Source organism: Musa acuminata, chromosome BXJ1-4 (assembly GCF_036884655.1).
Source record: "Musa acuminata AAA Group cultivar baxijiao chromosome BXJ1-4, Cavendish_Baxijiao_AAA, whole genome shotgun sequence".
Classification (NCBI taxonomy): domain Eukaryota; kingdom Viridiplantae; phylum Streptophyta; class Magnoliopsida; order Zingiberales; family Musaceae; genus Musa; species Musa acuminata.
This window is the reverse complement of record NC_088330.1, coordinates 7266275-7289071: the sequence shown is the minus strand read 5'-3', so window position 1 is coordinate 7289071 and position 22797 is coordinate 7266275. Positions and strand designations below refer to the sequence as shown.

The following is a 22797-nucleotide window of genomic DNA, read 5'->3' as shown; positions in this document are numbered from 1 at the left end:
ATTCAGGTTACAGACATCGTTGTGGCCATGGAGCTCCTCTGGGGGATGCCCTTGCGCTTATCATAATATAGCTTGGATAAGTAAACATGACAAATGACACTTTCAGAATCCTATCCTCTGGTTGGCCGTTTTACCAATGTGTAGAACCCAAACACAATGGCAACTTCTAATAAGATTGCCACCATTTGGACAGAGTTGGAGACTTGGGAACAAAGAGTATATCAACGTAAGGGTATAAAAAAAGTCCTTAGGAACACCCGACAAACATTTCCTGACACGCCATATGTAATAACACACGGAATCAATGTGACGTGACCAACCCTACGCAATTGGCAAAGGTCAAACACCGACATAAGTAATGGTCAATCGAAGCATACCGCAATTGGCTGACCAGCCCTACGCAATTGGCAAAGGTCAAACACCGACAGAAGTAATGATCAATCGAAGCATACCGCAATTGGCATTTCCTGATTTTTCCAAATCAGGAAATCCTACAATTTTTGTTGCCAGGTATTAATAGTCAATTGAAACCGCGGGAAACTAAAACAAGCTTGGAGCCTGGCAATGCGCATTCCATTTGATTCTGATGGAACATTTAACATCAAACAGCATCTCAAACATTGATTAACTGAAGAAAAATCACATTTCCAGTAAACCGATTAAACCAACGAATGCTCAAAACTTGTGTTCTTCTTTATTTACGATCAATCTGCTACTCCTTAATACAGACAGAGTATATACATGTATTATCCGGCATTCATGTCAGATTGTTCATGTTACAGCATGAGCCACAATTTCCAGGCTTGCAACAAGGTTTGACAAGCCAACGAGAAGCATGTCTTGAAGATACAGCCAAGTCTCTAACATGCAGCTCAAGCAACGGTGACAGCTTCACCCTGTGCACCTGTAACATTAGATAATCAATTAGGCATTAAATCGGTAAATGAGGACCTTCAGAGTATATATATATATAAAACATAGGAATCAATCACACTGAATTACATCTCTCAAAAATCTCCTTTGCCAGTAGCAACAGTGACTCTGTCTCTTCAGCCATCTTTGTGATCTTCTCTGCCTCCTTGACCGCTTCAGAAGCTAAGAATGATTTGGCCTCTGAATCTGCTATTTTGTAAGCAGCAGTTATTGCTGCTTCCTCTATTGAATCTATGGAGTAGGCCGACCCAGAATGTACCCTAGCACGATTTGCAGGATCTTTTTGTTTTGGGGTAGGAGTTTTTATTGAAAAAGAGGATTCTTTGAGCCTGTATCCCTTCTGGACCTACATTTCATGTTCAAACAACATGACATACCAGCTTGATAGCAGCTAAAGTGCAAAAATTATATGTATATGCAGCAACAAAATTTCTTCACCTTAAACCAACTTAAGTTCTGACCTCAATAAAAACAAAAGATATGTTGCAATAAAATAAATTGATGCACTCCTGCAGACCACCAAATAACCAATCCACTCACCAAGGAGGAAAAAAAAGAGAAAATATTATTTGCTGGATCCCGATTCTAATAAAAACTGCACCCATATCTAATGTATGTGGGCTGAGCATGCAATCTCACCACGGACTGGCACCAAATATAGCATGTGCATAGTCATTTGTCCACCACATATGAATGTGCAACTGCATGTGGAGCTGTCCTCTTTTCAACACCTCGAATCAGCCATGAAAAATTAGTCTTGAACACAAACTGGACTCTACTCAATATGCACAACAAAGCATAGGATCTGAAATAATAATAAGAAATAAGACCAATATATATCCTTTCTCACTTCAACTGCCTAAAAACAACCACTTGCACCTTCCTCGATCATAATTAAACAACGTCGGGCACAGGATCCATATTATTCTTTCATAGAACAATTTTATAATTTTATTTGATGTTTGATAACAAGGTCCAAGGTTTGAATCTCGTCCTCATCACTTATCATTTGCAAAAAAATTTATTTGACATTTCACAGCATAAAAAATCATCATTTTGGGCCTCACAAGAACTATTATACAACCACTTCATGCAAACATAAATTGTGATCAATGTAATAATCTGCATATAAAATGTATGCCATCATATGTGATATCAAACAATCAAAAAGTGAGATTGGCATTTGGAACAACTGTTTACCCTTTCTATTTTATTCTGTGCAACAAGCCGCCTTAATTTTGAGCTGAGCAACCTCCTAAAATTTTGTGGCACCTCATGCCTTTGCTGCATAAAATATCAAAGAAGTCAACAGACTTTAAGGAACATAGCACCAGGAAGGAATCAATCCTGGCAAGATATGATTGCAGATAAAATAAAATATCCAAAATTTCCAATATTAAGGAATTGCACAAGTGCAAATCAATTTCCAACATAAAGGAATTGCACAAGGGGAATTTATATTGCTCCACCCAACATTAATCAGAAGTAGGTGCAAATCAATAATGTGAGTGCAAGGGATGAGAACATAGACAATGTAGACAATGTCCCAGGATTATTCAATCAAAAATCCAAGTCAAAGACATATTTACAAGTGCCGAGATTTGAACTATTTCAGCAGCCAAAAAAGAACCAGTCACCATATGAAACCTACCACAAATGTAGATGACATAATACTAGAGAAAGGCAAACTAGACATAGGAAATGCTAGTGGTTCCACACAAGCCCAAAAGAAAGTAAGTATACAACAGATATACCTTCCCTTCTTTAAGGATCTTCTGAGATATTCATTGGTTTATTAATTCTACAGCTTATTTGTAAGTTAATGGTTCTAATAATATCTTAATATATACGACCAAGAAAATCAGAATAAAATGCAAATCTATTCCAGTAAGTTTGTCTTCCACATTGCAAAAGCTAACATTATAAGTAATTTTGGTAACATTAAAAAATATTAAGCTGTTTTATTGCAGGTTCTGTTTGTAATTAAATACTTAACAAAAATGATTATTGTGCAAATACAACATCATCTATAACAAGAATTTGAAAACTATCCATTACAGGATTTACTACCCTACATCTACATAGCTCAGCTATTAATTTCGAGTCCAAATCATTATATTGGTCCACACACAAATCAAGATACTTTAAATCAGAGTTAACATACGAGAACCTTTTCTCCCCTTAGTAATCAACTTCAGAAATTTTCCTTCAACAAATTTAAAGAAAGAAAGAAAAGGTAGATGATACAGAATTGAGCAAGCATGCTACCAATAAAATTCAGATCTCAATTCTACCATTAAAATGTAATGTGGAGGCACCGTTGGAGATCAACACTGTTAAACACAATCTCAATTTAGACACAAAATGAAAATCCAAACAATTTAAGGACCTTTTCTATGTGCAAAAGACATGCGTGCACTAAATTTGATTTAAGACCACTTCAATCAAAGATGTGGCAAAGCTGATGCCAAAGCATGGTCCAAGGAGGGTCAAAAAACTTTTAGATCTATCAATTAGAAAAATAGAAATATTTAATGATTCTAGATTCTTTATCAAATGAAAATAAGCTCAATTTCTGTACCAACTTTTCATCTAATTGATAGTAGATCATAAGGTTTCTAGTTGTATGTTTTTCTTATTTCCTCACCTTGTAAATATTGCAAATCATGTTTAACATAGTTACAGCTTCATTTTGGAGTCTTCATATTTAACTTGAAATTGGTAGGACAAACCTAATGTCATAGATAAGATTAAAGCTCAACAGAAGCATATAAGCAAACTATGTGAAATTGACAAGTAGAGCAGCAAAAACTAGTCTAGTTGTGAAGCAAAAAAGATAAACAAGCAGAATATAAATGTATCCCAAGATTCAGTTTATATACGCACCAACAAATAATAGAATCTAGGGATTGTTTTCATCAAATGTCAAATAAATGGGAAACAAAGACAAATTGTTTGGTTTGTCACACTCAGAACTTTCAAGCAGACTATGAACAATGCATTTTCCTTATTCTTGGAATTAAAGCGATCCAATAGGACTACCTATCGAAAGAAGTAACACATGACACAAAAACTCATGAAAGAAATAACAATGCAACCATGGAGAGGAGGATGTGGGACCAGAATTGATGTAGGTGGTAGAAGTTTGGATGCTTAGAGGTCTAGCATTGACATGCATCGTAGAACATTTGATCCCAACAAAATCAAACATAGTTAGTCAGCTATTTTCAAGAATGCGTGAGTTAGCACCTCCATTGTGACCGAAAAGGCACAAATTTACTGTAGGAAAAAAGGAGGGGGAAAAAAATTAAAGGCACATGATTCAATGATTAGTCATGCTAGCCCTGACCATGGTTTGGTTTGAACCGGAATCGAACCAGGTTGGAACCAAAACCAAACTGATCAGTGGTTTGCCAGTTCCAAATTGAAGCAAAACTGGACCTGGACGATTCAAGTACAGTTCTTGGGTTTGGGAAACCAGAACTGGTGGTTCCAATTCCGATTCAAACTGCCGGTTCCATGATTTTAAAAAAATTAAATATGATTTTTTTTTTTATTTTTAAATTATTTTTGATTAAAAATACTAAAAAAAATTGAAAGTTCGAACCAGAACTGAAACTGGCGGTTCCGGTTCCAGTTTGGAAACCAATGTAATGCACATAAGTGAAGCCTCCAATCTCTGGTGTTATTTAGACCACAGAAAATCATGACAACTCAGACATACTATGAGGGATCATCATATAAAATCTGAGATTCCAACTATGACAAACATGAACTGTTTGGATAAAAAATTCTTCCACACAAGTGAATTTTTCTTTCATTTCTCCCAAACAAAATGAGAAAATATCATGGATGCTTCTTTCACCAATTAACATGAAAAAAAAAAAAAAAACCCACAAACCTCTATGAAACTACAAATTGCACCAATTTCGGATCCATTAGGTTCTTTCATTGCTGCAAGTGCTTCGATTATCATGACAGTGTACCTGATAAACAAAAATTGGATCATGATGTAAGAATAAGTACTCGTATGCCCTGAATGAAGTGCTGAATATCAATCAATAATAAGCACAATCTAGAAGAATAAAACTTAATGTCTATGTAAAATCTTGAATACAAAATAAGCCACTGAGATTCTGGTCAGAAAGAGAGATTATAATCAAAGCAATCAGAATATAAAGAAGCTAGCACATAGAGTTAATGCATTGTCAGATATTATAGCCACAGATCAATTCATGGCTACAGAACACATTACATCTAAAGAAAGGAAAAGGAAAAGAACAAACAACGAGAAATGTTCATTGGTTCTGTAGATGGGAATTTAATACAGTAGCATTCAGGCAAATTTAAAGTGTCTATATCTCAAAATCGATAACTAAATACTATTTGCAGCACCATGACAACATTATTGGTTACATTGCATCAGAGGTCTTGTCACAACAGCAAATATACATAACAACTTGATACAAGCAGTCGAGCACACCAAACAAAGCATCTGCCCAATTGATATGTTTTCATATATTATCTCGTCTTCTAACTTGCAGCAATGTGGAAATCCATACTCATAAGAAAGTAATGCATTATTATTCAGAAATAACTTGGATAGCATCCTTATTTAAATCCGGGAGGAAAACACTAGATCACAATGAAAAAGTTGTCAAATAGAAGATACCCACCTAGGAGGGAGTTTTGCCTCTTGTGAGCTTTTTGTAGGATCTGCAGTTGCAGATACTCCATCTTTATGTGGTGCAGAGACAATAAGGCTCTGAGAACCAGATGGTGGGATGACTGGAAGAACCTTTGCCTTCGGTGTCCTTATCTTTTCCCTAGAACCTTGGCCACTGGCGCTAATGCTCATATTCCTCCATTTGTCCTAAATGTGGTGAGTGTGTTGATAGGAGTGATGATAAAAATATTTAACATTAGCAGGAAAAAAAGAATTTGTATCGTAGAGAGTAAATAGAAAACTTCTGCTACAAAGTCATGAACTAGAAATATACTCAAATCATGATTACCTAAACAAAACTAAGTAGGTATAAATTAAACCTGTATGAAAAAGAGGATCACTTAACAGTGTAACGTGACAAATGCATGCACTCTGACAAGGCAAACAGAACAGGTTGATAAAGGTGAACAAAAACCCCACCTAAATGTCTCCAGATATTTGCTAGATCCATTTGTCAAGATTCCGTTGGCATTACTATATATAATAAACAGAAACACATTTACAAACAATACGCAGGGACCTAAAGCATTAATAATCCTCTCAATTATCATGTCCATAGACCCTACACAGGACATTTTTAGGACGTTAACATGGCAGTTTAAAGCAACAGAGAATGGATGCCCCAGGTGCCACTGAAGCAAAATGCAACGAGCAAGTTGGGGTGTTATGAAATAAATATATGAGTTGGATTAGCAGAACTATGGTAACAACCAGGAGTGTTCTAATACAAAGGAATAGCTCAATGGTAGATATGGGAAGGGAAGTCAACCTATGGACTTTACAGGGACTATTGTGTAGTCAGCATTGTCTAGGTTAAGCAGAAAAGAGTGAGATTGTAATGATGACAGTCAATCATGTAAAGTGACAAAAGGGGGTAGAAACAGGCATGACAAGGAATGGATTGCAACTAGCAGCAGTTGTTTCCACGTTATCAGAACCTAGATTTAGAGTTCAATTGATGCAGTACATGGTTAAATTAGTTTAGGTTTGGGTTCTCCCCCAGGGAATATCATCTATTATTTTTGCTATTTTCAGGCAGATTCATAGTCATTGATGTAGCTGTCATGCCAAGGAAAATACCAACCAACTAAACCCTCTCATCCCAACTCCTGACCTACACCTGAACTTTCGCACCCCCGCTATCAACTTGCACCTCCAAGACCGAAGAATGTGACGAGAGGAGTCTTAAACAACACTATTGGTACCTCGAAGAATCTTCACCAAGACAAAAGACAGGCAATAAAGGAAAAAGATAACCGAAGTGCAAAACCCTAAACGAAGGAAAAGGTGCCGAAAGAGAAAGGACGTGGTGGAGGACCTTGAGGTCGATGTTGGAGCGGGTGGCGAGGCAGCGGCTAAACTCGGGGTCCTTCTGGATGGTCCGCCATTTTCCGGCGCCGTGCTTGTCTACGCCAGCACGCAGCGCTTCCTCCTCTTCCGCCGTCCACTTCTGCTTCGGAGCTCCCATCGCAAGCCCTCCTCCTTATTCACCTCAGATCGCTCTTATTCGACTTCTCGCTTGTTCCTCTTCTTCTGTCCACATCGAACCCCCGAGTCTTCTCCTCCTCCTCCCTTCGCTCCCCTTTTAGGGTTAGGGCTTTCTTTTCTTTTAGGCCGAGACGATGACACTGGATCGAAAACGGGGGGGAAAACTCAATTTTATTAATATAATTGTTTTATTAATTTCTTAAAACTCGTAGAAGACCACGTGTGATTGGACCCACCAGTCGTGTCCACTTTCCTCCCCGTGGGCCCAGCACCGTCTCCTAGCTGATGGGACCCATATCCCCTCCAATCACAGAGGCCACATTTCTTCGGTGTTGAAAAGGCTGTGGTTGGGAATTCTCAAAGACACGGCAGTGAGACGCAAGTTAAGTGGGTGTCTCATCATGTATATGGACGACCAGGATTCGAGGAAAAGATCAATAGACGGCCGAAGATTCGAGCTTTGGTGGTTCCCGGATACCCGAAGGAACGAGTGTCGAGGGATGGACATGGGAGGGTTCAGATACGGCGATTGGACCGGGGCCGTCGACGGCGTTCTGGAGACTGGAGAGGAGCCCCAGCTGCCAGGAGGAGCCAAGGTTCATCTCGTGATCCCCCTCCCTCCTGCTTGCGACCGATCCTCCTGAAACACCAGCAACATTCGCATTTGGAGTTTGATTCTTTACTGACGTTTTCTTTTCTTTTTCTTTTTTCGGCTGCGAATATTTGGTCTGTCTTTTTCCTTGGAAAAAATCGTTAGTTTTCTTTTTATTTGAACTGCATTCATCTTACATAAAAATCTCATCCTGCATGGGAAAGATGAAATGACTTTCTACAATCTTGGAGCTCCCCCGTGATGCATCGTCATTTGTTTTGGTTTTGTTTAACCAACAACACCACATGGAACTTGTATTTTGCATAAATCTTATCATAGTTGCAATTGTCTCTTATCTATGATTATTGTTGGCTTTACACTATTTCACCTCACTCTTAAATTATACTTTACTTGCAACTGTTCTTTAGTATTCTCTTATAATTTGTCATTGTTCTCTTCTAAACAATTATTGTAAAAAATTGGTCTTTTATGCAAATCAAAATCTGAAGGGTTATGATTAGTAGTCGTCATTGCTTCTGCTCATCTTGCTTGTTCTATTATGTTCGGCTCAGAAGCCTTGATGGTTAACTTAACTTTGCTATTGAGGATGGGAAAACACTGTATAAGTCTATATGGATCAAGTCAAATCCAAAATAGTAAAAAGGAATGACAAATATCTGTGTGATTCTTTTTTTTTTTTTTGCCAAAATTCTACATAATTTAATTTCCAATGCTCTTCATAGTTTTCTGATTACTAATATTGTATTCGCACTTCAAACTTGTCACATTTTGCATTTTTCATTTATAGAATTAGGTTAGCCAATGCAGTAGATATCCAGACATCAGCAGTATTTATTCTATTTTTCCTTTATAAACACAAGATGTATATGAAGAATACACTCTCTCAACTGGTAAATCAACAAGCTGACTTAGCAGTTCTCTCTTGGCCTTGACAAAAGGAGACTTATATAATTAATTTGTTCTCTCACTTACAGTTGCTTTTCATTCATGTAGCTATGTTTTGCAACTGTTGCAACAGCTACCTGTTAAAATGTGCATGTGTTTGTGTGATAAGATTTTTGCAGTCATAAAGCATAAACCAGAGCTTGACAGTATGAATATGAATTATAATACTTTTGAAGTTCTAGGCACAAGACTAATTTTCAATCTTTATTTCACTAGTTGCCTATAAATTCAATTAGTGTTCCATGGACATTTATCACTTGTAATTTCTTTGTACAGATAATTTTTTATCAACTAGTTGCATATGAAATGCACTGATCCTTTACAGAGACATGTAACTTACTGATTTTCTCGTAATTATTTCTACATCATGGGTAGTTACTGAATAACATATAGTTTTATAAACTTTGGCGACCTACTATTCCTTTACATAGGCATCTAGAATTATGTGTACTTTGTAATATCAACCAATAGATGATTGTAGAATTACTAAATGTATGAACTTAATTTTGAATAAGTTTCGATATCAAAGCATCATAAATCTAGATGCAATGCTAGTTTATGTGGCTTACACTTAAAAGGATATTTTTATCTACAAGGGACATCATCTATGCTTATTAGAAATAACTATTCTAACAACAGGAGATTTCTTGAAAAACTATTATGCATAATTCATTAGCAGATCCATAGGAAAGGTTTTTAATTTCGAATAATACTGCCTGTACCGAGCTGTCATGGACAAAATTGTAAACATGATGTTTAATGTAATGTTCATGTATGTATGTATCCTTCGGTTTATTCATGCTTTGCACAACATGTAGAGGGACGGTCGAAGGCTTAACAACCCCAATTTAGTTGGGTTTGGTGGCCATTTTAGACTTGTAAATAAAGATTGTGTCATGTGGACATTTGTGGGAGATCTCAGTCTGTAGTGGATCATTTTGGATCATTTGTTGTGCGATCGTTCAGAGCTTGTGGAGTATGTTTGTAATTTGCATTGGTTATGAAGTGTTTCCTGAAATGATTGCTTGTGGATCCCAAGCGAGGCGCTTTCTCTAACCCGTTTTCTCTTTTATAGGTCCTAAGGGATCCTAGGAGGTTTCGAGGAGGCTAACCTTTGCGGATGGACACACAAGGGTGCCTCACGACTTAGGCAAAACCAGCTAAGTCCATGATAGATGGTATCAGAGTGGGACAAGCACTCATAGAGACACTTAACATGCAAACGTAGGGGACCTAGCGGGGTTGCGTTGAGGGTAGCCAGCACGCGCGACCGTTTGGGGGAAAGTGGGTATGGAAATGTAGGGAAAAAGGAGTCACTCAGAGGAGCAGCCATCTGAGATTGGCATTCAGAGGAATGGCCAATCATTCGCGCAAGAGGCACCACGAGGGCAAACAAGCTGGGAAGAATATGTAGTGCACAAAGGTTGGGATGGTTGAGTTTGAGCTACGGCTCAACGTTAGCGACTATACTTGATGATGCTCAAGGCAAGCGAGGCGCTTGGTAAAGGATGAGACCATGTAAGGTGAAATGGGTTGTTCAGCAACTGAAAGAGTTATGCAAAGCTCACAGAGGTGAGGGGAATTGCTAACTTGAAGAATTTGGTACTTATGCAAAGGCTTGTATGCGAACGATGGAGTGTTCGTGGCCATCCCACGATGACCGAAACTCAGCGCCATGGAGCATTGAAACTTTCTCTTCACCATGAGAAGGATTCATCTGTAGGAAGCTGAAGTGTGCAGCGAGTTCAGCATGTTGCTAGGCCTCGAGGGGTGCAGCGAGGGCTGTATTGACGTAGAGTCACAATCTAGCAAGTGCGTTTACGGGAGGCAGAACAATGTACAATTTGTTCAGCAAGGCGAAGTAGTCCAAGGGGATGGTGGTCTCCGAAACTTTCAAAGAGAAGGAAGCGAAGAGAAAAGTTGCTCCAATATGATAGATTTCCAGGAAGGATAAGTCCCGGCTCTCTAGAGGGAGAACCATGTGCAACGGACTGTACATGTTGAGGAGTACCTAAAAAACAACTTCACAAAGCTTAACGAACCGAGCGGGCGGCGAGGAGTCATCGTATGATCTCGCTTGAGATAATGCATTGGGGGGATGCATTACGAGATCAAGTGGGAGAGCGATTCAAGGCAACATAAATGAAGGCACACTTGGATTCGATATGGAGATTAGACTCAATAAATGGCTGACCCGTAGAATGGTAGGTATGAGGACCATTATCAACTCAATGCAAATCGAGGAGCGAAGTAACTTGGGTGTAACTTGGTGAAGTACCCAAGCCGCATGAAGGGAGCTAACATAGAAGATGGAATATGGAGCGGAAGCATAGAGCTTTCCTTAGATAGAGGTCAAGGACATGAACTCTTGTAGAGGCAAGAGCGAGATCATATCGTTCCATGGGTCTCTCATTCTGATGGAGCAGGCTCATCCTGCATGGTGCCAAAGACGAAGAGAGATTTGAGTAACATGTACCTTACCTCAGAGAAACATTTGACGGAGGAACTGAGGTGACTCAACTTGCGAAGGCGAAGTTGGGTTCAGAAGACCTTGGCACGGGGCAAGAGTACATGAAGACGGGTACTCTTGAAGAATATGCCACAGTGCTGCCATTCAAGTTGCAATGAAGGATGCGGTGTGCAACGGAGATTATGTAAGTAGGGGCAGAGGCCCAAGATCCAAACAATGGTGCACCAATTTCAGCGAAGTCGGTGGATTTCGAGAGCTACTAGGCGACGGACTATCCTAGACCAGTGCTTCGTCTGAGTGTAACCCAAGAGCGGGTGGACAAAGGTTGATTACCAAATGAGTGAACACAATCGAATGTGAAAGAGGCCCTGCGATGTGTTAGCAGAGGCCACATATGGAGGGATCACAAGCCGAGTTCATCCCACAAGGATCAGAATGTAATGGTGATGTCACCAGGAGGCGACATGGTGTAGCGGATCGTGGTGGAACAGTTCGTGACAATATGATACACACGAATCTAGTCCCGTGAGGGACTATATCATACGGAGGTATGATCGGGAGCTATTGGGAGCTCCACTTTGGTGAACAACGCGACGACAAGAAGGGCTATGAATTCAATGAGTGAAAGCCATGGTACTGTAGAGGCGGGTCTTCCATGCATGCATCGAATTTTGCATCGAATGAAAGCCTTGGTCATCAACATATGGGGGCTATGTACCACTGAGGGAAAAGTTCTAATGCAAGTACCAGTGAGTCCCATGGGAGGGACTTGATCATGCAGAGGTATAATCAGAGCGGTTGGAGAGTTGGACTGCTCTAGAGCCCATATTCATTTAAGGGAGTCCGGCAAGTCAGAGGATGAGGTCGAGTAAGCGAACGTTGCTACCAAGGAAGCTAAGGAGAACAAATCGGTGCAAACCCTGCAATATGATGGCAGAGGCCATACATGGGAGTTGTAGTCTGTCTTTCCATCGACCAAGGGGTACTGCTTGAAGAATACAAAGGTGTTGAAGCAGGGGGCCGAAAGGGGCGAGGAAGTGACGACGAGTCCGAAGGGACTTAGCTATCCAAAACCAAGCATTGGTTAGAATAGAGGTGGACTCGGAGGAGTGCCACAGAGATATACCTATCGATCGTGAAGAAAGAGATGCAGATGTGAGGCGACGGATAGTATAGCCATGGGCATGGCAGCGCCATGGTACCGTAGAGGTAGGACTTCCGTAAAGCCATCGATCCCTTACTCTCATCGAAGGAGAGCGCTTGGTTATGAAAGGGGCCGAGAAGGTGGAGCATGCAGAGGCAAACTCCAAGTACCGAGACAAGGCTGAAGGGTAGAGGCTAGGGAACTTCGTAAGACCAGTGTCAATGAGCTTCTCGTCAAGATAACCGAAAGTGAAGGACTTCGGGTCATGCAAAAGTGCACGACCAAGGAACGAAGCAAGCAGTACGTGGTGTTGTACCTTTGCTACTCAGTGGAGACGGTGGCAGGGTTGATGGAGAAGACGGTACAATCTTAGAGGCGACCAAAACTATTAAAGACTTACTTCAAGTTGGGGTGAAAACTTCCTGCATTCCAGAAGTTCGATGGCATTGAGAAGGTGAATCACAGTAACTAACTCAACGCAAGGAGTGCAAGCACTTCAAGTGCTTCAGAAGTGTCAGAAAGAGCAAGCGAAGGCTAGTAATCAGCTTGATGCATGGAGTACAATACTCGAGGAGGTGGGCGAAGTCAAGTAACCTTTGTCTTCTCAACTATTAAGAGAATGGGCGAAACCAAGTACCTTAATTCTCTTATCTATCCAGCAGAGGAGCTCTGCACATGTTCAAAGACCTTTCGAAGAAACAAAATAGAAGACAATAGTTGTCAAATCCTCACCAATGGTGATCAGTATTACTGAGAGTAGATTATCCACTTCATTTCCCAACAGAATGTCAGTCGAAAAGGGAAGTGATGCGAACCTACTTGGAAGTGACAACTAAGTGAAAGAAGAGTCGATGGGCAAATTTTATGGAGGAAGGACCCAAAAACTTTAAAAGTTTGCGAGGCGATGCTTGTTAAAGCTCCAACAAGTATCCACCTAGTTCAAGTAGCATAAGGCATTTGAGAGACTGGCACATAGTAAAAATGATCTTTTCCTTCATCTGAAGGATCCGCAGGAACCAACAAAGATCAACACAACTCAACCAACCCCATACTAGAGTCAAAGTCATCGGCGAGTTGAAACAGCATGACGGATTAAAAGTTCGACTACTCAACAATAGCAGCGGAGAGCAGTTGGGAGCCAACAGACGCATTGCAACTGGAGCAGAAGATTGAAAACTCAGCAAAGGCGAGGAGTTGCAGTGTCGGCAAAGACTTCAACAAGGACATCGAAGGAATAAGTAGGGGAGAATGTCATAGACAAAATTGTCAACATGGTGTTTAATGTAATGCTCATGTATGTCCGTATCCTTCGATTTATTTATGCTTTGCACAGCATGTAAAGGGACAGTCAAAGGCTTAACAGTCCCAATTTAGTTGGGTTTGGTGGTCATTTTAGGCTTATAAATAAAGGTTGTGTCATGTGGACACTTGTGGGAGATCTCGGTCTGTAGTGGACCATTTTGGATCCTTTGTTGTGCGATCGTTCAGAGCTTGTAGAGTCTGTTTGTAATTTGCATTGGTTATGAAGTATTTCCTGAAATGATTGCTTGTGGATCCCGAGTGAGGCACTTTCTCTAATATGTTTTCTCTTTTGTAGGTCCTAAGGGACCCTGGGAGGTTTCGAGAAGGTCGACTTTTGCGAACGGACACGCAAGGGTACCGCATGACTTAGGCAAAACCAGCTAAGTCCGTGACAGGGCGGTACCATCAATTGGGGTTATTTCTGCCCCGTTACCACATGAAATCAGTCGGTGATTGTCGATTTTGATCGTCGCCACCTGCTACGGGGCGGTATTAGCCGAGGGAGAAGGAAGAAGAGGGAGAAGAAAAGGGAGAATCTACAGATCCGGTGCCGCTCTCCCTCGATGATCCCGATCCATCGTCTCCCTCCCTCGTCGGACGCCGCAGATGAGATGTCACCTTCTCCTCGTCTGAAGCGATGAGGCCTTTGCGTCATCGGTGACTTTTCCTCATCCGCGTAGGAAGAAGAAGCCTCGGCGACGCCGAGGCTTCGGGGGAGAAGAAACGAACCAACATCGCCCTTTTTTTACTTTATTATTATTATTATTATTATTATTATTATTATTATATATATATATATATATATATATATATATATATATATATATATATATCTCGAGTGGTACGCTAGAACGTATCGCTCGGTATACTCGTATCGTACCATAGTGAACTGAGCTCGATAATCCGGTATGGTATGAAATCGTGAACCTTACATAGGACAATCAAGTTGGAGGTTACAACTGAGTTATTTAATCAATCATAACAGGGATTTATTTGTTATGGTCAAATATGATCCTGTCCAAGGATAGTTTCATGACCATTTTTGTTCTGCTCATAAGTATTAAATCATATGTTCCTGAAAACAATGCCCAGTATGTACATCCACAAATGACAAAAATGTTGGTTGAATTCAGTGATGGACATGAATGTGCTAAATGATCTAAGATTGCTTGTAAATTAATGTAAAAGTATAAATTTTTTTATCTTAAATAGTTTATAAACTAAAATTTTTGAAAGAATCATTATCGAATACAATCAGAAAATTTTACATTCTCTAAACCTATAGTATATCTTATTCTTGAATAACATATTCTAAATAGGTGTAAAATTGGAAGCAAGATTGCATCTTTTGTTGGACTATGTTAAGCTTGCAATATACGATGATGATAAAACATTGATTTATTGCTGAAAACTGGTTTCTATTGGTTATGTAGATAACCTCAGCATGTAAGTTTCATGCCTTGAATGAAATTATGTCGAACAAATATTGGGTTCTGTTATTTCGTTTGTATTCAATCTAAAATGTGTAAAGAAACTCAAGCTTTCTGGGGCCTGGTACGTCAAACGCTTCTTTTTTTTTTCAAAAAGAGAAAAAATTATATTAACTCAAAGAGCGATTACAAGGAAAAGCATGCTCATCGGAGCACAAAATAGAGAAGAAGTCAGGATGCTAATCCTGCATCCAACTGAATCCTCTTTGGACCTTTTAGCAAAAGAAGCAAACCAGCGGGCACACTGGTTACCATCCCTAAAGGTGTGTAACACCCTCCACTCGATGAACAAATCAAGTAGAACAAAAATCTCGTGAAGAAAGTTAAGGAACCAGGGAGGAGGTTCCTCCTTCAAAACTTTTACAATCCATTCCGAGTTGGTTTCGATAATGAGTTTATTTCCACCCAGCTGGGTTGCAGCCAAGAGTCCATCCTTGACTGCCAATAGTTCATTCGCCCAAGAGTTGCCATCCTGTATAAATCTGCATCCTGCAAAGAGTCATCTGGCAGTGCTGTCTCTAGCACAAAACCCACACCGCCCATCTTTGAATGTGCTTCGAAAGCTCCATCAGAGTTGAGCTTGATCCACTCTGCTGCCGGCCATATCCAACACACTTGAATAGAGCTTATGACCTATTGCAGGGACTGCATCCTCAGGCTGGTTAATACAAGTACTGTCATACAAGTATGAGATAGCCCGATAAGCGACTGTTGAATGGGGAATCCGAGTATTATGGAATGCAGCCTCATTCGAGCCATCCAAATCATTCAGAGGTTATATGCGATTAAGATAACCAGATGGTTGGATGAAGGAGAGAAAAAACCTTCCTTTAACCAGGATCCATCCACCCAAGAAGAAAAGGACTGGAATTGAATATTAAATTTCAGTTTAAGGGATTCCCATACTTTCAAGGAAAACGGGCATTCAAAAAATAGGTGTTGTTGGCTATCAGCACCAGTAGAGCAAAGGAAGTAGACATGAAGGTCACAAATTTGAAAACTAGCCAATCTTCAAACATTAATTACCATTATGTAGTTGTAAGGAGTTCTGTTGAAGCATTGCTAAGTCTTTTAAGAGTCATTACATGGAGTTTCAGTTTCCCAGATTATTGCTACTCGTGCATTTGCTGGAATACTTTCTTCCAAAATCTGATCTAGCATCATGAAACAAGTCTCATTGCTCATTTTTCACTTGTTCTTTTCTGAAACTAATGTTGACTATTTACATTTCTGAAACAAGTGGTGATCCACCTTAAGTTGTCAATTCACATGCATACATCAATCTGTAAAATCATCATTGCAATGAGTTTGAGAAATCTTGGATCATCTCAATATGTTTGTGGCAAGAACCAAGCTGCTTAAGATTTGGAGCACAGCTACATACGTTATATAGTTAATGCAGAACAATAAGAAATACACAGAATCAGAGCATATTGTTATTCCATAATATTTCCTGTTTTCTCTAATTTAGGATGGATTTGGAATGCATGCAACAGTAAAAATGTATAGAAGACGAGTAATTGTCTTCAGTCTATGTGAAATCAATTGGAGCATCGGAGGCTAATATATCATGCAAGAAATCTTGTTTATTTGGTCTTTGATTTGAATGATAGTTATGATGATACAAGTTATTAAGTGGACAAATGACTCTCAGCAACTCTTTCCCATAGCATAACTATTCATAATTGGGCCTGTCAAACAGGTGAGGAAACTCAAAACAATTACTTAAGACGACTTGCTAGATTCCCAAGATAATTGCATGTTGTCATCCATCTAAATTGAATTGCAGTATGCAAGTCTTCAATGTTCTGTTTGAAATGTGGTCCAACATTCTGACATTAAATTTCATTTTTATATTAATATATACTGCACAAGATCATTTAATTTATTACATGCTAATGAGATATGTGGTCCACTATAACAATTATTTGTGGCAAGGCAGTTCCAGCAAGTCTGTATAAAAACCAAGAAGAAAGTCTGTATAAGATATTGTCTTGTTATATAACTGCTTTGTCGATTTAAACAAAAAAGCCTGATTCACAATGATGATAGACAGTATATCTTCTGATGAACTTAATCATTAGATGTGATTCTGTGGTCACTTCTCCGTAATTTACCTTACACATTTATGGTACACTCAATGTTCAGATTCTTATTGTTATCTACAGAAGCATATGCTCTTAAGTGAAAAGAATCTAACATGGTGTCTTTCTATGTTCTAATTGTAGCTTACCAGATCAAACCATGAATCCCAAATTGGAAGCAGCAACACAGCTGCAAAAGACTAATGTTGAATGAAGCATGAGTGGAATTTAGACTGTGAAGCTCATGTATCCATGCCTTCTGATATTTCCTTAAGAAAATAAGGTATGTCTGCACATGTGATTTTGACCATAATTTCTTATACCGTAACAGTGAAGATGTCATTGCAAGTGGAAATGCAGAAAAATACAAGAGGAGAATTACTGGCTCTGCTAAGTAAGCGAAGATCGCAAGAGCTGGGCTTTGATTGCATTCAGCGTCAGGGCCATGGAAGTGACTGTTTCTGAATCTGCTGTGACAGAGCATTCAAGCATAGGGGACCTCTCAAATCTTTTAATTTCTTCGGGAGGGATATAGTGGGCCTGAGGCCTCCATCGCGGTATGCATTGTCACAGGACCATCTCAATCACCATCCTACAGAATATATTTCCTGGATCCTCTCAGTATTCAAATAAAATAAACCCCAAAATCATGGTAAAAGTGTTGTTGGATATCATCCTGTCAGTGTATTATCTACTGAGAAGTAGCATGGATCATCTGATAGTCTCTGTCTTTATCTTCTACATCTCTTTCAAACTAAAATGTGAATTGAAATGGTGGACATATATTTCTGGCAATGGTGATGATTGAGGCCATCTGTTTATTTGCAGGAGGCAGGTGGAGCCATGGTGGTTGGTGGATAAAGGCCGGCTGGACACAACCATGCTGGCCAGGATAACGAGACAGAAGATATGGGATTGATGTGTACAAAGGCAAGGAACAAGATAAAGATCTTCAAATGAGCAATCCATGAAGGATGACCGATTGCGCTGAATAGAGAGGAAAGCAATGCACATGGGTGGCTCGAGCCAAGAAGTGGTCCTCAAGAAGCATCTCGAGACATATCGATATTGCACTCATGCAAGAAGACCCAATGGAAGCATAAAAGAAGAGTGTTCTTCCTCGAAGCAAGTACAATCGGGTGATTGGCAATCCATCCTAGGAAATGATCACCATAGCAGGCTGCTGGAACAAAGATGAGAGAGAGAGATACCATCACCACCAGATGTGAACATGGAGATGTCACAGGACTTAGCAACTATACTGATATGTCACCTGTCTTGTGGAAATAGAGAGTTGTTCTCTGCAGTCATATTGCATAGTTTCTGTCAGTGATGGCTGATATCATGACAACACTCTCCGGGGATCTGTAATCAAATTTAGATTTGGATTCCAACGAGACTTATCATTTCTTTTTTCTAGTATGACTCTTCGAATCTTAATATAATAAATTTGTTGCATTGGAAAATAACAGTTCAGATGTTTGCTAATCAGCTCTATTTTCCTTTCAAAGACGATCTTCGTGAATGATTCTTATCGTAACAACATAGTTTCTGCTCCGAGAAACAGATGCGTTAATTATGACCCAAACAAAGGGACAAATGAAAAATCCACGAAAAATCAAGAAAATGGACAATTAGTAGTGGTGATGTAGGCGAGAAGATCCTATCAACCCTATGGACCAATCGCCCGGTGGCCCTCACAATAAATGCAGCCGGGGGCCAATGGCTGACTCAAGTGCAGGCCATCTTCTCCGACATTGTTCTTTTCCTCCTCTTTTTTGGGAGATTAAACTTCCATCTCTTGCATGCAAAGTGCACGTAAACTCAAAGATGCATCGATCGGAAGCCTTTCATTCCTAATTGTTTTGATTGCATGAAGTGCGTCGTTAGGAAAGAGTTGAGATGGTCCCAACTCGAGATAAAACCATCTAAATAATGACCCCAAAATTCCTCTCTATATGGATCTCCTTTTGAGATGGTCCCAATTGTTTTGGATCCCACGGGGTAAGAATCTTAAAACGACTAATGGGAGAGCGACACGCCATCCCGAGGGGATTTCAAGTCACGTGCCGCTCGGCAGGACACAATGGGTGAGCCGGTGGCAGGCCGGACCCACACCATCCGCTGGGCCGGCCCGCCATGTCGGCATTCACTCGCCGCCCCCAACGTCCCCGTTTGTTCACCCGACGCCGACGACAGAGGCATGGCCCACTAGGGTGAAATTGTTGGTGTCCCGAACGAAAATAAGTCTCGAGATGAGTTAAAGAAAAGTCAAATTTCTCTTGAGCCGACATGTATCCTTTCGGACACATGAATCGCTGAATGCACCCTAGTAGATCTTCCTTAGATCCCACACCGTTGACGAGGGATTCATATCATATCCATGGGAGGAAGAACAGTGTCGACAAGGGGGCTCACACAGACTCGGTGAATCGATCCATGAATGAGACTGCTAAGGTGCTATCAGAAGAAGGAAGATGGGAGGAAGGTAAAAGAGCCACCCATCTCACTTCTGTTAGACCACAAGTCCTTAGAGCTGCAGCCATGGCGTGCGTGCATGTGAAAGCCGCCTCAGCTGTTCATAGACAAATATATATATGTGTGCATGCGGAACCCATACTGCAGTACCACTTGTTGCTGACTCTGTCTTCTAATAGAGAATTCATTACTGTTTTCTTTATTTATCCTAAAAGAAGCTAATATTCTTTGGCATATCATTGTGTCTATGTGTGTGTATATTCTCATTTCTTCTTCCTTAGGATTTCAAAGGGTTGATAGAACCAAATGTTTGATCAAATACGTATATAGTGTTGTATTGTATATTCTGTCTCCTGTTCAGAAGTTCCATACGCTTTCCAAATTCTCCCTCCCTCATCAAATTCCCATAAGATCCCAAAAAACCAAACAGGAAGAAGAAGAAGAAGAAGAAGAAGAAGAAGAAGAAGAAGGCTTAAATTTAAATAAAAGAACCTCTATGAAACTCCAACCGAGGACCATCTCTGCCCTACTCTATTTAAGGTTACTTTACAGGAGCTGGGCATATATCACAGCAGCATATACATTCTTCATGCCTACCCAGACATAGAGAAAACACATCTATATACATCGTCGTCTTTACCTCTCTGCCCTTCCACTTCTTCTGTACTCCTTGTAGATGCGATCCTGCATTACTCGGAGATTCCGGGATGTAATGCCTTGCCTCCTGGTATACAGTCGGCAGAGGTTGTCGTAGTTGATCTCCTCCATGCACTAAATGTCTTCACGAGTGATGACTGACGACCGAAGATAGGCAGGATTACTACGTTTAGTTTTTGGCTACACTCTTTGGGTACGAAATCAAGGGTCCTGCATCGGTCAGATTCTGGGCTTCTAAATAGCTGGATCAGCGGAAGGTATAGATTATATGTCGTAGATAAATCTGGATATATATCGTTGTTCTACGTCATGTTTGTTTATTTTCCTGAGAAATACATTTGTCAGATTGAAATCTCTCTCTTTTGCTCTACAACTCAAGTATATAAGCTTTGTTCTTTGGAATTGTGATACGTAGATCGGGAAGAAACAAGCTTACCATGGATAGCTTTGGTTGGGAGAATCCAGCGGCCATCAGAAGCGAGGTTTTCCTGTCGCCAAGTAGATGCAGCAACCACTATGGTGATTTCACAGGCTCCAGCGAAGGCTACACCGCCTTCAACGATAAGTTTGCACTCGACGAAGCTCTCCTCAGCTCAAGCTTAGAGCTCCAGGGGATTCTGGACGCATGCCAAGCAAGTTCGCATCTTGGTGGACACAGTGAGACAGTGGGAATCTCAACTCCCGCTTTGGGTTCGATGAACAACAGTTTGGATCTGGATTTGTTGCAGTATCAGGAAGCGATATTAATGTCGGCTGCTGATTCTGGTCTCATGAGATCAGTACTGGACACCACTTCCGGGGATGCTTCTTGTTGTCAAGCATATGCTTCTTCTTCACTCACTGATAGAACCGATGTTTCCCATCCAGTCACCGAGAACTTTGGAGCATCTGAAGAAGAACGAGTCATCAGCAACGTCCTCGATGCTCAGGATGGCATCTCGACCATCTTTTCTAGCTGCTGGAACGTTGATGGTTTGAGTTGCAGTGGTAACATTTCTTCTGGGGATTCTGAGCGCCATGGTTATCTCTATCACCATCGATCGCGCCATGAAGATGTGGCCTCACAGGGTTCCTCAAAGTCAGACGCTCGGCAAGTCGAATCGCTTCAGGGAAGAAGGAGCACAAAGAGAAAATTCGTGGAGTCCACGAGAGCAGAAAGCAACAATATCTGCAGCCTCCTCCTCGAACCAAATTCTTCGACTAAGGAGGGAGGTCTTCAGATCAGTTTCACAAGGGCGCAGAAGTCGAAGAAGCTGAGATCAGAAAGGCACTCAGAGAGTTCGACCATCGAATTCGTTCGGGAAGGCAACTACGAGCCGGACGACGAGGCCATCGCGCAAGTGAAGGAGATGATCTACAGGGCTGCGGCTTTAAGGCCGGTGAGTTTGGTGGCGGAGGGGGCAGAAGAGAAGGCGAAGAGGAAGAATGTGAGGATATCGAGTGACCCACAGACGGTTGCTGCAAGGCATAGGAGGGAAAGGATCAGTGAGAGGCTAAGGGTGCTGCAAAGGCTGGTCCCAGGGGGCAGCAAAATGGACACTGCAACCATGCTCGATGAGGCTGCCAACTACCTCAAGTTCCTCAAGTCGCAGGTCAAGGCTTTGGAAACCCAAGGTAACAGGTTCCATCCGGTAAACAGCAGTAGCACCACAGCATCCTTTCCACTGCCTCTAAACCGGGCTTTTCCCATGCGGAACTCTCTCCTCCACCCAAAACCCTAACATGCGTCAAAAAGGTGAGGCACACCACACATCATATTATTGTCTTCATCATTAGCTTGGGGTTTAGGGCTCGTGAACTCAATCCTGTTACTGGTTTAAACATGCTTTCTCCCAACCAAAAGACTGAAAATAAAGTTAAAACCTTTTGATCGATCAAGTGATAGTGTGTTCCTGCCTTTTTTTTTTTTTTATCTTGGCCACCTTTCCCAGTTTGCCAAGGTCTCTTTTCATGCTTGTAAAGCAGCAGTCTTGTTCCAACAGCCAGTAATATCATCATCATCATCATCATCATCATCATCATCATCCCTTCATCATTGGCTTTAAGTCGTAGCCTAAAAGTCTCTCTTCTTTCAGTGGCCTTTCCCCATGCAAACCCTAAAGCAAATTATCATACAGTCATGAGTGCTCCTTTTGTGTTTCTGGGGAACATGGCGGTGAGCTTTAATCCAGCGCTTTTGATGCAGAAAGGGTTCAGGAATCATGACACCTATGATTAAGAGCCCAAGAGTACCTTGATGTGATCACCACTTCAAATTGCATTATGCTGTAACTCTGTCTGATCTGTCTTTTTTTCTTGGGTTGCTCAACCCTATGCTTAGCTTTCTCCATGATCTCAACCCTTTTCTTTTAGTCGAATTTTTGGAGCCCAGTGGCAGAGACATTCCCTTTGGGCCTCTGACCAAGTGGCAGAGGGGACTGTCCCCCTAAATTCGAGCCAGGCGTGCCCTTGAGAAGGCCACCACATT

General features: G+C 40.8%; 2 protein-coding genes and 2 long non-coding RNA genes across 4 annotated transcripts; 2 read left to right on the top strand and 2 right to left on the bottom strand.

Moving 5' to 3' along the window:
• Positions 1-672: 672 nt before the first annotated feature.
• On the bottom strand, positions 673-7294 carry LOC135644586 (single myb histone 4-like). Its single transcript, XM_065162292.1, has 6 exons — positions 6978-7294; positions 5610-5806; positions 4835-4919; positions 2134-2217; positions 1003-1279; positions 673-904 (listed from the first exon to the last, which is right to left on the bottom strand). The coding sequence occupies exons 1-6, from the start codon at positions 7125-7127 to the stop codon at positions 873-875; spliced, it is 825 nt and encodes a 274-aa protein (XP_065018364.1). The 5' UTR covers positions 7128-7294; the 3' UTR covers positions 673-872.
• Positions 7295-7519: 225 nt separating this feature from the next.
• On the top strand, positions 7520-18621 carry LOC135644590 (uncharacterized). The gene is made up of 4 exons (XR_010498516.1): positions 7520-7743; positions 17340-17478; positions 17556-17752; positions 18024-18621. It is a non-coding gene; the product is annotated as an uncharacterized LOC135644590 (long non-coding RNA).
• A 1551-nt stretch (positions 18622-20172) lies between these two features.
• LOC135644584 (uncharacterized) lies at positions 20173-21498 on the bottom strand. The gene is made up of 2 exons (XR_010498514.1): positions 20767-21498; positions 20173-20655 (listed from the first exon to the last, which is right to left on the bottom strand). It is a non-coding gene; the product is annotated as an uncharacterized LOC135644584 (long non-coding RNA).
• Positions 20454-22112, top strand: LOC103981630 (transcription factor bHLH87-like). Its single transcript, XM_009398377.3, has 2 exons — positions 20454-20587; positions 20746-22112. The coding sequence occupies exon 2, from the start codon at positions 20768-20770 to the stop codon at positions 22049-22051; it is 1284 nt and encodes a 427-aa protein (XP_009396652.2). The 5' UTR covers positions 20454-20587; positions 20746-20767; the 3' UTR covers positions 22052-22112.
• Positions 22113-22797: the final 685 nt, after the last annotated feature.